Source organism: Megascapheus bottae, chromosome 32 (assembly GCF_031878675.1).
Source record: "Megascapheus bottae isolate mThoBot1 chromosome 32, mThoBot2.hap1, whole genome shotgun sequence".
NCBI classification, from domain to species: Eukaryota; Metazoa; Chordata; class Mammalia; order Rodentia; family Geomyidae; genus Megascapheus; species Megascapheus bottae.
This window is the reverse complement of record NC_143540.1, coordinates 6,910,431-6,922,730: the sequence shown is the minus strand read 5'-3', so window position 1 is coordinate 6,922,730 and position 12,300 is coordinate 6,910,431. Positions and strand designations below refer to the sequence as shown.

The following is a 12,300-nucleotide window of genomic DNA, read 5'->3' as shown; positions in this document are numbered from 1 at the left end:
ATCAGATATGTATTTCTCCCACTGTCCTGGTGCAGGTGTCTTGTTGGACAGGAAGCAGATCCAGCAGAGCTGTAGCAACAGTGGCTCTGGAACCCACAATCCCCTTTCTGATAGGGTGGCTCGCACACCCACATACTCCTACACTTTGTGGGCTTGGGCCACGTGGAGGCCAGCTCTGTGTAGCTAGGGCACTGCCCTGCCAGGGGCTGAGCCAGGGGCTCTGCTTGAGGATTGAGGCTCTACTTTTTTGTCTGTTCACCCACCATCGCAAAGCAGGGCTGGGAATAGAAGGAACTGGATTCATTCTAGGCAGGTGGTCGGGGCGGGGGCCATCTAGAACTGCCTTAAATCCAACAGTGTGTCAACCTGAGACCCAATCCCCAAGGAGAATAAATAAATAAATACTGTATAACTTCGCGGTCCCCTCCCGCCACCCCCAGCTTGGCCTGTCTCTCTTATCCTCCCTCTCCCCCCAGGCTTGTCAAGAGGAACCTCAATTCCTCTGGCCTCCATCTTCCTAGAAACAAGAGGCTGACTGGAGGTAGAGGACCTGCCCCCACCTGCAGATTGAGAAATCAAGCCTGGGAGAGTCTTCATAGTTTAGGTGGCTGGGACCGGCAAGTCGAGCCAAGGACTGGACCCAGCTTGCAGGGTGACACCAGGTCCTGCCTTGTCCCCCTCTCCTCTGACTGGAGGCTCACCACAAGGGAGCCATGTGGAACCTGCAAGGGCAGCGGTGGGGGGAAGAGGGGGATGGGGACGCTGACTTGCAAGGTTACATGTGCCCCTATCTCCCTTCCATTCTAACTTTCCTGCTTTGCTTTGGCTTTCCTGGTCCAGTGGCCACATGCACGCAGGCACCTGAATGACTGAGGGAAGCACAGGAGCCTTAGTCCAGCTGGGGCCCCAGTCCATGCATCCCATCCAGCATGCGGCTGTGTGAGGCTGGGCGGTCAGAGCTGGAAGGGGTACTGCTGGAGGTAGTCAGTCATGCGCCGAGGCAGCGGCAGGCTGTCCACATTGGTCACCAGACGGTTGATGACAAGGCGACACAGGTGCTGCAGGCTGCGGGCACTGCTCCTGCGCACAAAGGGCTGCACCAGTTTGAGGTGTACCGCGGTGGCCGCAGGGGCCGGCATTGCTGGGTCACCAAGTGCCTCTTGCTTAGGCGTAGGTAGGGCTGGGGTAGGAGCGGGATCGGGGCTGTCACTTCGGGTGTCCGCTGTGCAGGAGGCCACATAGTGCTGCACAAGGCTCACCACGTCTGGGAAGGCCAGGATCCGAGGCCTGGACAAGCAGTTAGAGTCTAGGCGGAAGCTGGAGTCTGCGTACTCAATGCGTACATTGGTGGGGCCACGGGTGGTTTTGACCGACAGGGTGAATAGGTAGCTGGGGTGGGTGCTGTCCCGTATGAGGAATGTACCTTCTGGCATCTTCTGTAGGTGGTGCCGAGCTTCGCTGGCAGTAATAGAACCCCAGTACCAGCCTAGAGAAGTCAGAGGGGGCAAGAGATCGGTCACAATGAGCACTGGAAGAGGGCCCAGGCTTAGGGCAGGTGTGCTTCCCTGGAGAGGGTCCTACCTCTCCCATCAGACTTTGGGGCAGGGCCACACCCTAAAGGAGCCACGTACTGACAGTTCGGGCCTGGAATCCTAGCTTCTCAGGAGGTTGAGATCTAAGGATTGCAGTTTGAAGCCAACCTAGTCAGGGAAGTCTTGAGATGTTTTACTTCCTATTAACTAGCAAAGAGCCAGAAGTGGAGCCCTAGTTCAAGATGTTGCCTTAAGCAAAGGAAAAAACAAAAACAAACAACAACAAAAACCACCCAGGGACAGCGACTAAGTCTTGAGTTCAAGGCCCAGGATCAACACACACACACACACACACACACACACACACACACACACGAATTGAGCTTCTGCCAGGCACTGTGGCTCAGGTCTGCAATCCTAGCTACTGAGGAGGCTGAGATCTGAGGATAGTGGTTCAGTCAGTTGGGACAGGAAAGACTGTGAGACTCTTATCTCCAATTAATCCCCAGAAAACCAGAAGCAGGGCTGTGGCTCAAAGTGGTAGAGCATTAGCCTTGGTAAAAGAGTTCAGGGACAACACCCAGGCTCTGAGTTCAAGTCCTACTACTGACAAAAAAAAAAAAAAATCAAGCTTCTTTCATCACACTTCCCAGGACAAGACACTCACCAGATTCCCGGAGGTAGGAGAAGGTTTTGGCTATGCACAACAGATCCTCTTCAGGATCTAGCACCTTTGACTCATTCTCTGGCTGGACTGGGGTCTCTTCTGCTACCTCCTCTGGGAAGGCCCCAGCTGGCAAAGGCTGCATGGCTGACTCAGGCAGTTCCAGGCACTGGGCCCACAGGGGCCGCTGCCCAATCTGCTCCACAGCCAGTAGAGGACAAGATCTGGAGGGGGGAAGGTGGATAGTGAGTGAATGTTTCATACTTCCCTCATTCCAAGAGAACACTCTCTTGATTGCTTTTCCCATGTATTTATGATTATTTTTTTCATATGCTAGGATTGGAGATCAAAGCCAGGGCTTCTATAGAGCCCTTCTCCACTCCTACAGACCTTCTTTAGAAAGATTCTTTTCTAACCAGGCTCAGTGGCTCATGTCTGTCTTCCCAGCTGTTCAGGAGATATAAGTAGGAAGATCAAGATTTAGGTTAGCCCCAGGCAAAACCTTGAGTCCCTAACTGAAAAATAACTGAAGGAAAAAGAAAATGGCTGGAGATATGGCTCAACTGGTAGAAAGGTTACCTAGCAAGCCAAGACCCACGATCCAACTCCAGTACCACCAAACTAGTAAGTCATTAAAGCTAAAATTTAAAGATTCTTTTCCACTTGCTCGCCTTTATTAATTACTAACTCATCTACTTTGTAGCTGCCCCTAAACACAGATCAAGCCCTTCCTTACTGTAAGGACAGGGGGCAGTCAGTGCCCAATAGCCTATGAACAATTGTGCCCTCTGGGCTGAAGCAGGCTGACTAAACGGTACTGATCCTGCTTGAATAATAGGATGGATATATATGGGGCCCTCCAGGGAGACCCCACGATTACAGTGGGAAGTCAGACCTAACATGCTACCTTCCCACTCATACACAGGAATACATCGGGGCTAGGACTTTGGAGTTCCAATAGCTCTCTCCTGGTACAGGTCAGACTTCAATCTTGGTCTCTGCCCCTCCCAGCAGAGGGACTGACATGGACGGTAGCCTTTATGGTCATCATAAATATGAGCTCCTATCAAAGGGCAGGGTACTTGACCTACATTTCAGACTACCCTCCCCCCCTCCCCTGCAACAAACCAACCCCTGCCTGGCTGTAGGATCTCTTCACCGCTTCCTCCTCTTGGCTCCCTCCCCCTGCCCCGCCCAAGGGCCCCACAAAGGGTTTGGCTGGGATTAGGGGAACTGAGCTGACCAAAAATCTGAGCAGTAACTTCCTTCTAGAGGAAGCCCACCTAGCTTGTAGCTCCTTGAGCTTCTTGTCTGGAAGGAGGACAGGGGACTGTCCCTGCTTTCTGAGGAAGAGGGTACTGATCTCTCATTCACAAAATATGCTCCAGGTTCAATTCTGGATCTAGTTCCTCAGTGGGCCTTAGGATGCTAAGCTCATGAAACCACAGGCCCTGCGCATGTTGGCTGGGAAAGGCAGTACTCAAAAGCAATTCCAGTCACAAGGCAAGGAAGTCAAGGCATGATGGAGAAGTCAAGTATCACTTTGTTCCTAAGCAGAGTCTGCCAGGCCAAAGGAAGAAACAGCAACACGAACGTAAGTGCTAGCTCTTACTTGTGAGGCAATAAGAGGCGGGAAGAGATGGTAGAGGCAGGCAGAGAAGCCCGATTGGAGAGCACAGGCGATGTTTTAGGTCACCGCCTATCACTACTTCTGAGGGGAAAAAAGGGGTCACATAACTCTGGTCTAGTGTAGCTTGCCAAGTACTTTTCCACACTTCCTCTGGCTGCACTGGTGGAACTCGGGAATTTCACTCGGGGAACTAAGGAATTTTGACATGATCTGCTTGCTAGGGCCCAGAGTGTCCCCCAAACACCTTTAAGGAGTATGGTGGCTAGCCTGTCAAGCCAGAAACTCTGCAGTGGCCATAGCCATGCAGGTCCTGTGCACAGGTCCCCACGTGTGGTTATGGCCACCTCTGGAGCCCATGTGGTGTTGGGGTGTGGAATAGCCCAGGTTGATCTTCAAAGGCTGTCACTGAGTGACTGTATCTGGGCAGAGCTGTGTCACTGTGTGAGGGCAGAGATTGGTGTGTTCTAAATGACTTGTGTGTGCCTGCCTTGCAGCTCAGCCACTGAGTCCTGCCTGGGGCACATACCAGTGGAGTGAATAGGAGCCCTCAGCAAAGCTATCATTGGGAATCACTGCTCTCTACTCTTGAAGGACACCAGCTAGTCTGTGGTTATGTGTGGGGGCGGGGCGGGGTGTCTGTTAAAGACCTCGCTCCCAGAGGGTCCAGCTAGTCACAAAGTGGGTGACTGAAGATGCATGTAGTCAAAGTAGATGCTTCGGAGGTATGAAAATACAGCTATGAAACCTGTTGCGATATGGTTTTAGGAAAAGGGATAAGGAGGGAAGAAAGAGTGATAAAAAGGGTGAAATTGACTGGAATACATTGTATACTTGTGTGGAAATGTCATAGTGAACCCTTCTCTGTATAGCTATGCTTGCTAATTAAAAAAAAAAAAATCTTCCGCCAGGCACCAGTGGCTCCTAGCTACTCAGAAGGCTGAGATCTGACGATCACGATTCAAAGCCAGCCTCAGCAAGAAAGTTTGTGAGACTCTTATCTTCCATTAACTATACCAAAAAAGCCGGAAGTGGAGCTTTAGCTCAAGTTTTAGAGCACCAGCCTTGAAACAGGCCCTGAATTCAAGCCCTAGTACTGGCACATGTCACACACACACACACAATCTTCAAATAACAGACTGCTTCCCAATACCCAACACTACGTTTAAGATTACAAAGGGCCTTCAGTTAAGGCAAAGTGAAGGCGGCTTTGCGACACAGAATGACAAAGGGAAGAACTCTTGAAGAAGAAAGCCACATGGAGGAGTATATTCAGCCACCCCAAAATTCAGTGGAGGAAAGAACAGGCAAAACCCATCAGGGAGAAGAAATCTTGGCACCTCCACATCCTTTGCCCCAGACCTCCACAGCTGATTCCCCAGGAATCAGAACAAGAGGCACTTGGACCTGGCCTTACCTTCCACTCTCCCTCAGTTGGCCCCACGCCCTGGCCAGTTCTGATAAAAACTGCCTCTGGGCCACCCCACTCTCCCAGGTCTCCTAGGGTTGAGAATACCTACTTAAATCCCTCTTCCATTCCTCTGGAGTTTTCTGAGCTCTTAGTTGACCAATGGAGAGTATTGGCCTTTGCATATAGGGAACACCAAAGCTCAGGGTGAGCAAGTGGGCTAAAACCTCAGCCTAGAACCGCGGCTCAAGCTAAGACTTTGCCTTAACACCACCCATTCCCACTACTGTCCCCCCACCCCTCCTTCTTTTGGGGGACTTGTAGAAAGGAGGCAGGTGCCAAGGTCCATAATCACACTGGGACCCCAGATAGGGGAGAATCTCACTGGATTGAAGTGAGGCCAATGGTAGGGGGGTGCTACAAGAACTGCTGACTATCAAGTGACCAGTCTGGGGGGGAAATGAGTCAGACTCTGGAAGCCTGGAATCAAGGAGTAGACACCCTGGAGGGACCCAGGGCGGGCAAGGGGCTGTCCCAAAGTCACTAGGGACAGACTAGGCGGCCAGCAGGCTAGAGCGGGGGCCACTCTGGAAGTCAGTTGGGCCGGGGGTGGAGCCCCAGCTCTGATCTGCTCCAGGGGTGGGGGTGGAGAGGAAGCCCACCTATGTGTTCCTCGCGGTCCCTGCCAGCCCTCCGCTTCCCTCGCCGCGGCGAGCTGGCGGGGAGAGGAACCCCAGCTCCTCATACAGAGCCGGGGGTGTGTGGGGGGCGGAATCTTCTACCCCGGGTCATCCAGCCGAGGAGGTCTCTCCCAAAGCCCGGCAGCTCAGCGCGAGGCCTGCGTTGGCCTGGGTGTTGGGGGTGGGGGAGAAGGGGGTGCCCCCCCCCCCCGATCGCATGCTGGACAGTGGGGTGGCGGAGCGGTGCACTTACCCCTGTACGCGGAGGACCATGTCCCGACCAGCGGCTCCGCAGTCGGCAGGGCGGGGCGGCGGGCGCTCGGGCGGCCGCGCGGGTGTGCGGCGCGGCGCGGCGCGGGCGGCCTGACGGGGTCCGGGGCGGTGGGGCGGCCCGGCCCGGAGGGCGGGGCCAGACGCCTCCTAATCTTTTGTCCGCCGTGTCCCAGCCCTTCCCGGAAGCGGCGGCTTCCTAGAACCGATTGAGGAGGGGAAGGTGGGGGGGGGTGGAGGGGGGAGTTGGGCATTAGGGCCCAGAAAGGGTGGGGAGGAGGGCGGACCCCGCCGGGGCGCCGCCGCCGAGCGTCCGGGGCTCCGCGCCGGGAAAGGAAGCACCTTTGAAGGATTTCCAAGAACTTTCCAGGAAAAGTGGGCGGGGCTCCGCCAACCGACCAATAGCGGCGCAGGAGGCGGAGCCGAGTCGGCCAGGCGAGCCAATGGCAGCGCGTGGACCCGGGATTGACGTACCTCCAGGGGCGGGAGCTAAAGGACTCGTTCTGGGGAAGTAGAGGCTGTGGGTTTGCGGCAGGCAGCCCGAGCCGCAGATCCACCTCCTGGCTTTCGGCTTGGAGAGAATGAGTTGGATGATCTCTCTGCTCGCCCAGCGTCAGCGCCGGGGACGGGGAGCGGGGTTCTGGGACTGTCCCGCTCCTCTGAGGAGCTCGGTCTTGAGTGCAAGCACTGCAAGCACTGTCAGCCTGCATCTGGGACTTGGTTATACAGGGGTTGGCAAGAGTTGGATGGCCGGTGGTAGGGTCTGGAGACACAGACAGACAGACAGACACACGCACACACACGGTAATTGCAGAGGGTGGCCCAAAAGAATCCAAGCAAGAACCTTCTCCTTTGGAAAGGAGTGGGAGAAGAGACACATCTAGCCTTTACATGAGGTGTCTGCCCCCTCGATTAGTGATTTGACTGAGGCAGGGACAAGTCAGCCCTCCAGGCTGTCCAGACTTTGACAGGGTAACTCTGCCAAAATGCTGGATCCTGGGTTCCAAACGATGGGAGGTGTTTGGGGAGATGGGGTGATACAGGTGTGTGTGTGTGTGTGTGTGTGTGTGTGTGTGTGTGTGTGTACAGTATTTGCTATCATCTCTCTTCTCTCTCTCTCTCCTATCCCCTCCCCAGGATGGAACCAAGCACGTTGCACTTGCTGGGCAAACACTTTGTCACAGTGCTACATCCCAATATTGGCTACATTTGATCCTCAACAATTTCAGCAGTCAAGAGGCTAGACCTGCGAGGGCCCTGTGACTGACATCTGTAAGTCTAGCTACTCTGGAGTCTGAGATCTGAGACTCATGGTTTAAAGCTAGCTGGGACAGGAAAGTCCACAGATTCTTTTTTTTCTTTTTTCTTTTCTTCTTCTTCTTCTTTTTTTTTTTTTTTTGCCAGTCCTGGGCTTGAGCTCAGGGCCTGAGCGCTGTCCTTGGACTTTTTCAAGGCTAGAGCTCTACCACTTGAGCCTCATCACCACTTCCAGCTTTTTTCTATGTATGTGGTACCGAGGAATCGAACCCCAGTCTTCATGCATGCAAGGCAAGCACTTTACCACTAGGCCAAACTCCCAGCCCAAAAGCTCACAGATTCTTATCTTCAATTAACTAACAAACAAAACGTCAGAAGTGGAGGTGCAGCTCAAGTGGGAGAGCTGGAGTGGAGAAAGCTAAGGAACAGTGAGTGCCCAGCCCCTGTGTTCAAGCCCCAGAACTGGCACAAAGAAGGAGGATGAGAAGAAAGATCCCAGGGAATGAATTAACTTGGTAGGAAATGGCAGAACCAGAGGTTGATCCTAGCCCTGAATTAGAAGTGCGCATTCCTGCTCTAACCCGGTCTAGCTTTTTCGACCTCACAAGTCTCACTCGGTTCTATCTTGAAGGGCTACAGGACCAGTGAGAGTCTTTTCTAAACCCGTAGGCTAGAAGGACAGATTCCTCCCTTCCCTCCCTCCATACCCTACCCAGTGCATGTTCCCTTTCTTTAAATTTTTTTTTAAAGCAGAATGCAAGATTCAGATGGCACACCCCTGGGAGTGTTCAGAGGCCTGAATGATAGTGTCTGGGTTTTTCTTCAGGCAGACAAAGCTGATGTCCTACCCAGGATGGAGCAGAGGACAAAGGAAACCTGAAAGCAAAACCCTGTGAAATAGGAAGGAAAAAAAAAAGAAAAAGGGGAGAAATGAAAGAAAAAAAATATGAGGAATTCTTCCAGAGGAGAGTTGACTTCTGTGGAACTGCCTGGAAGGGAAGCCAGGCTTCAGTGTGGGATCTGCCAGTCTGAGTAGGGGAGAAGCCAGTTTCTTGCTATGAGCACTAGAGGACCTGAAGAGTCTTGCAGGCACCTCACATTTGGATTGCTAGTTTAGCAATAGTAACAATCTGTGCACTATTACTACAAAGACAAAGGAATGTCATAGCTACCACCCATGCCATGGAGCTACAATTTTGAATTTTTTGATAGTCCTGGGGCTTACACTCAGGGCCTGGCCACTGTCCCTGAGTGTCCTTTTGATTAAGGTTAGCATTCTACCACTTGAGCCACAGCTCCACTTCCAGCTCTTTGTTTATGTGACCCTGAGGAATTGAACCCATGGCTTCATCCATGTAAGGCAAGCATCCTACCACTAAGCCACATTCCCAGCCCTAATTCTGAGAGTGTTTATAGCATCAGATCTCAGAATCTCAACCTCAACATTATGCTACTCCCTGTTCATGACAGGAAAACATACTATGGGGTGACACTCTCAGCGATGTCCAGCTTTTCTTTTCTTTTTTAGTCAGTCATAGGGCTTCACCTCAGGGCCTGGGTGCTGTCCCTGAGCCTCTTTGTGCTCAAGGCTACTGCTCTACTGCTTTGAGCCACAGAGCCACTTCCAGTTTTCTGGTGGTTAACTGGAGATAAGAGTCTCAAGGACTTTTCCTAACTGGGCTGGCTTTGAACCGTGGTACTCAGATCTCACCCTCCTGAGTAGCCACAAGCAACCACCTTCAGCTTAATTTTATAGTCATAATTACAATGTATTGCCTGAGAGGTTACAATGTACCCTAGTCCTCCCAGCTAAGTAATGGTTTTGGTATCAAGGCCCTTTATTTTTTTCCCTATTTCCTGTCCCGAGTGTGGGTGATCAGGCAGCTTGTAGGCAACCTTAAGCCTTAAGGGGTTCCATTACAGTTCCCTATCCCCATGCCAGTCTATATCAGAGCACCATTTGTAACCCCTTAAAACATTCCCTACAGGGTTCAGTGACTAGGCAGTTCTATGCGCAAACCAAAAAAGTCCTAACCAAAGATCTAGTTATGTTTTGTGAGTCTGATAGTTTTGTGTTTCCCACTTGCATGCTGTTTCCCTGCTTCAGGCCCTGTGGGTCTGGCTGGCCCCATCTCCTTACTCTCAGTGCCCTGCCCTGCCCTTCCTTCCCCTTCTCTGTCGGCTGTATTCACACTGCCACCCAGTGGTGGTCTTTCTCATGACCTCACTAGTCCAAATCATAAATTGTCCCTTCTAGGCTATGGTGTCTTCTGAACCCCATGACTCCAGATGGTTTGGGATTTCTCCTGCCTTCCCCACTCAGAAAAACCATAAGATGGCTCACAAGAATGTGCATCAGAGCCAGAACTGGGGGCTCACGTCTATAATCCTAGCTACTCAGGAGGCCAAGATCCGAGGATCATGTACTGAAGCCAGCCCAGGTAAATAAGTCTGTAAGACTTTTTTTTTTTCGGGGTGGGGGGGTGGGGGGAGGCAGTCCTGGGGGCTTGAACTCAGGGCCTGGGTGCTGTCCCTGAGTTTTTTTTCTCAAGTAGTTCTCTACCACTTTGAGCCACAACTCCACTTCTGGTTTCCGGGGAGTTAATTGGAGATAAGTGTTTGGTACAGGGGGCTGAGGCTATTGTATGAGGAGCTCTAGTCCAGTGGATGTAACTAGCTTAAAGGCTGCCTGAAAGAAACAAGAAAAAAAGAAAAAAGAGAAAGAAACAAGGATGGATATCCAAAGAAAAAATCCCTGTCCTCACTTAACATCTTCATACAAAGATTGTACACACCAATAATTGTAGCATCTTTTTACTTACTCCTCACACGGGTAGTCTGCCTACAGTTGCACAGTCAGAAGAGTGCCCATTTTCTGTTATCCAGAAAAGACTGGGCCTGCAGCCCCAGCTATCCAGGTGATATTTGTGGCTTCAGGTTGTAGAGAAGGCTTAAAAGGCCTAAACCAGGTAAGTAGGGCTTAGAGAATCTTTGGATTTGACTATGAAGCTGAGGCTCTTGCAGTTCCTAGAAATGGCCTGTAGATGGCAGAAGAGCCTTGCACAGAATTCCTGCCACAAGTTTTACTCCCCCCTCCCTTTTTTTGGTTGGTTATGGGGCTTGAACTCTGATCCTGAGCACTGTCCCTGAGCTCTTTTGCTCCAAGCTAGCACTCTACCACTTTGAGCCACAGAAGCACTTTCAGTATATTGGAGATGAGAATCTTAAGGGGGCTGGCTTTGAACAGAGATCCTCAGATCTGAATTTCTTGAGTAGCTAGGAATACAGATGTGAGTCACCATCATCTGGCTCGCCCTTTTAGCTCAGAAAAGAGAGCCATTCACTGGCTTGTGTCCCCCTGATTTTAGGTAGGAGATGAAGATAGGGAGGATATGCTGGGGGTAGCATATTCTTGCTGGAGGAGTCTATCACAGCCACACTTGCTATAGCTCTACACAAACTTCCCCTAGGATCCCCTCAGTTTCCTCTGTAAAGTGGTGGGAAGCTGAAAAAACTGGCTCAAAAATACATAAAGTAGGCCAAAATGTGTTCAGAATGAATTAAACATTAAACATGAAAAAGAAAGTTACAAAACTATTAGAGAAAATGTCACTGAATCATGGGAAGCAGATAAATTATTGTTGTTGTTGTTGTTATTATAAAGAGAGATCTCGCTATGTAGAGGCTGTTCTGGAACTTGCCTTCTGCCTGCATCAGCAGTGCTGGGATTTCAGACTTGTACCACCACAACCACTGAAAAATTTAAAGACACAACATGAGCCTGCCTCACACCTGTCATTCTAGCTACTCTGAAAACTGAGGTCTGAGAATCATGGTTAGAAGCCAACCCCAGCAGGAAAGTCTATTTCCAGTTAAACACTAAAAAGTGGAGCAGTGGCTCAAATGGTAGAACCCTAGCCTTGAGAAAAGAAAGGAAAGAAAGAAGGAAGGAAAAAAGAGAGAAAGAGGGAGAGAACACCTAAGGACAGTCCCCAGGCCCTGGATTCAACCCCCAAGACTGGCACAACAAAACAAACAAAAGCTCCCCACCACATTGAAAGCCCAAATCATAGGGGGAAGGTTGTCTATTATGACCAAGGAGGGAGGAAAAGTCAAGATTTCTGGCTCATGAAATAAAAGAAGAGCACAGAAGGGACTAGCAAGGCTCACGTCAAACAACACCAATATGCCACTTCCTTTTGTGTGCTTGCAAAATTCAAGGACAGTTCAGTTCTATTTTTTTCTTTTTCTGTTTTTTGGTTGGTTAACCACCATCAGGAAAGTGGGAAGTTTACCAAGCCAAGAGGGCTGTCTGGCAGCAGGCAGACATCAGTCTCCTTAACACCGTCCCTTTCTAGGTCAGGGGTAGGATTCGCCCAGGTAGAACAGAGCAGGTGCAAAGAAGGGTCGAAGGCTGAGCGTCCCCCAGGCGCTCGGGAAGGTTACCGCCCCCTCTGAGAAGCCACGCCCCCTCCTTTTAAACCTCGCCCTGGAGGCGGGGCCTGATCCGGGGGGCGGGGCCTGATCCGGGGGGCGGGCACTGAGGACAGGGGCGGGGCCTGATCCTGGGGCGGGGCCGGGGGCGGGCCCTGATCCGGGGCGGGGCCTGATCTGGGGGCGGGGCCTGAGGCCGGGCTCGCGTCTCGTGTGAACTCCAGCCGGGTCCCGCCTGGCCCTTTAAGGCCTGACCTAGCGGGGCCACCGGTTGGAGATGACGTGCGGGCGGGGGTGGGGGAGAAGGTGTCACGTGGGCCGCGGGCCCGGCGCGCCTCACGGGGCCCCGGGGCTCCCCCTTGGCTGCCGGCTCGGGCGCTGAGTGGCGACCCGGGTCACTCGGTCTCCGCCGCCGCGGCCCGCCCAGT

General features: G+C 52.1%; 1 protein-coding gene across 1 annotated transcript; it reads right to left on the bottom strand.

The window, feature by feature from the left end:
* Positions 1–216: 216 nt before the first annotated feature.
* Cish (cytokine inducible SH2 containing protein) lies at positions 217–6,247 on the bottom strand. The gene is made up of 3 exons (XM_090323719.1): positions 6,165–6,247; positions 2,200–2,420; positions 217–1,486 (listed from the first exon to the last, which is right to left on the bottom strand). Exons 1-3 carry the CDS (start codon positions 6,182–6,184, stop codon positions 954–956), a joined length of 774 nt encoding a protein of 257 aa, XP_090179845.1. The 5' UTR covers positions 6,185–6,247; the 3' UTR covers positions 217–953.
* Between the last annotated feature and the right edge of the window lie 6,053 nt (positions 6,248–12,300).

What these genes read in the sequence shown, in the direction of transcription:
- Cish (XM_090323719.1), bottom strand. Translation starts at nt 6,184, where the DNA reads ATGGTCCTCCGCGTACAGGG. An exon ending in ATGGTCCTCCGCGTACAGGG is followed by an intron (nt 2,421 to 6,164) that starts GTAAGTGCACCG and finishes TCCCCCCTCCAG; the next exon opens with ATCTTGTCCTCTACTGGCTG. An exon ending in CTCCTACCTCCGGGAATCTG is followed by an intron (nt 1,487 to 2,199) that starts GTGAGTGTCTTG and finishes TGACTTCTCTAG; the next exon opens with GCTGGTACTGGGGTTCTATT.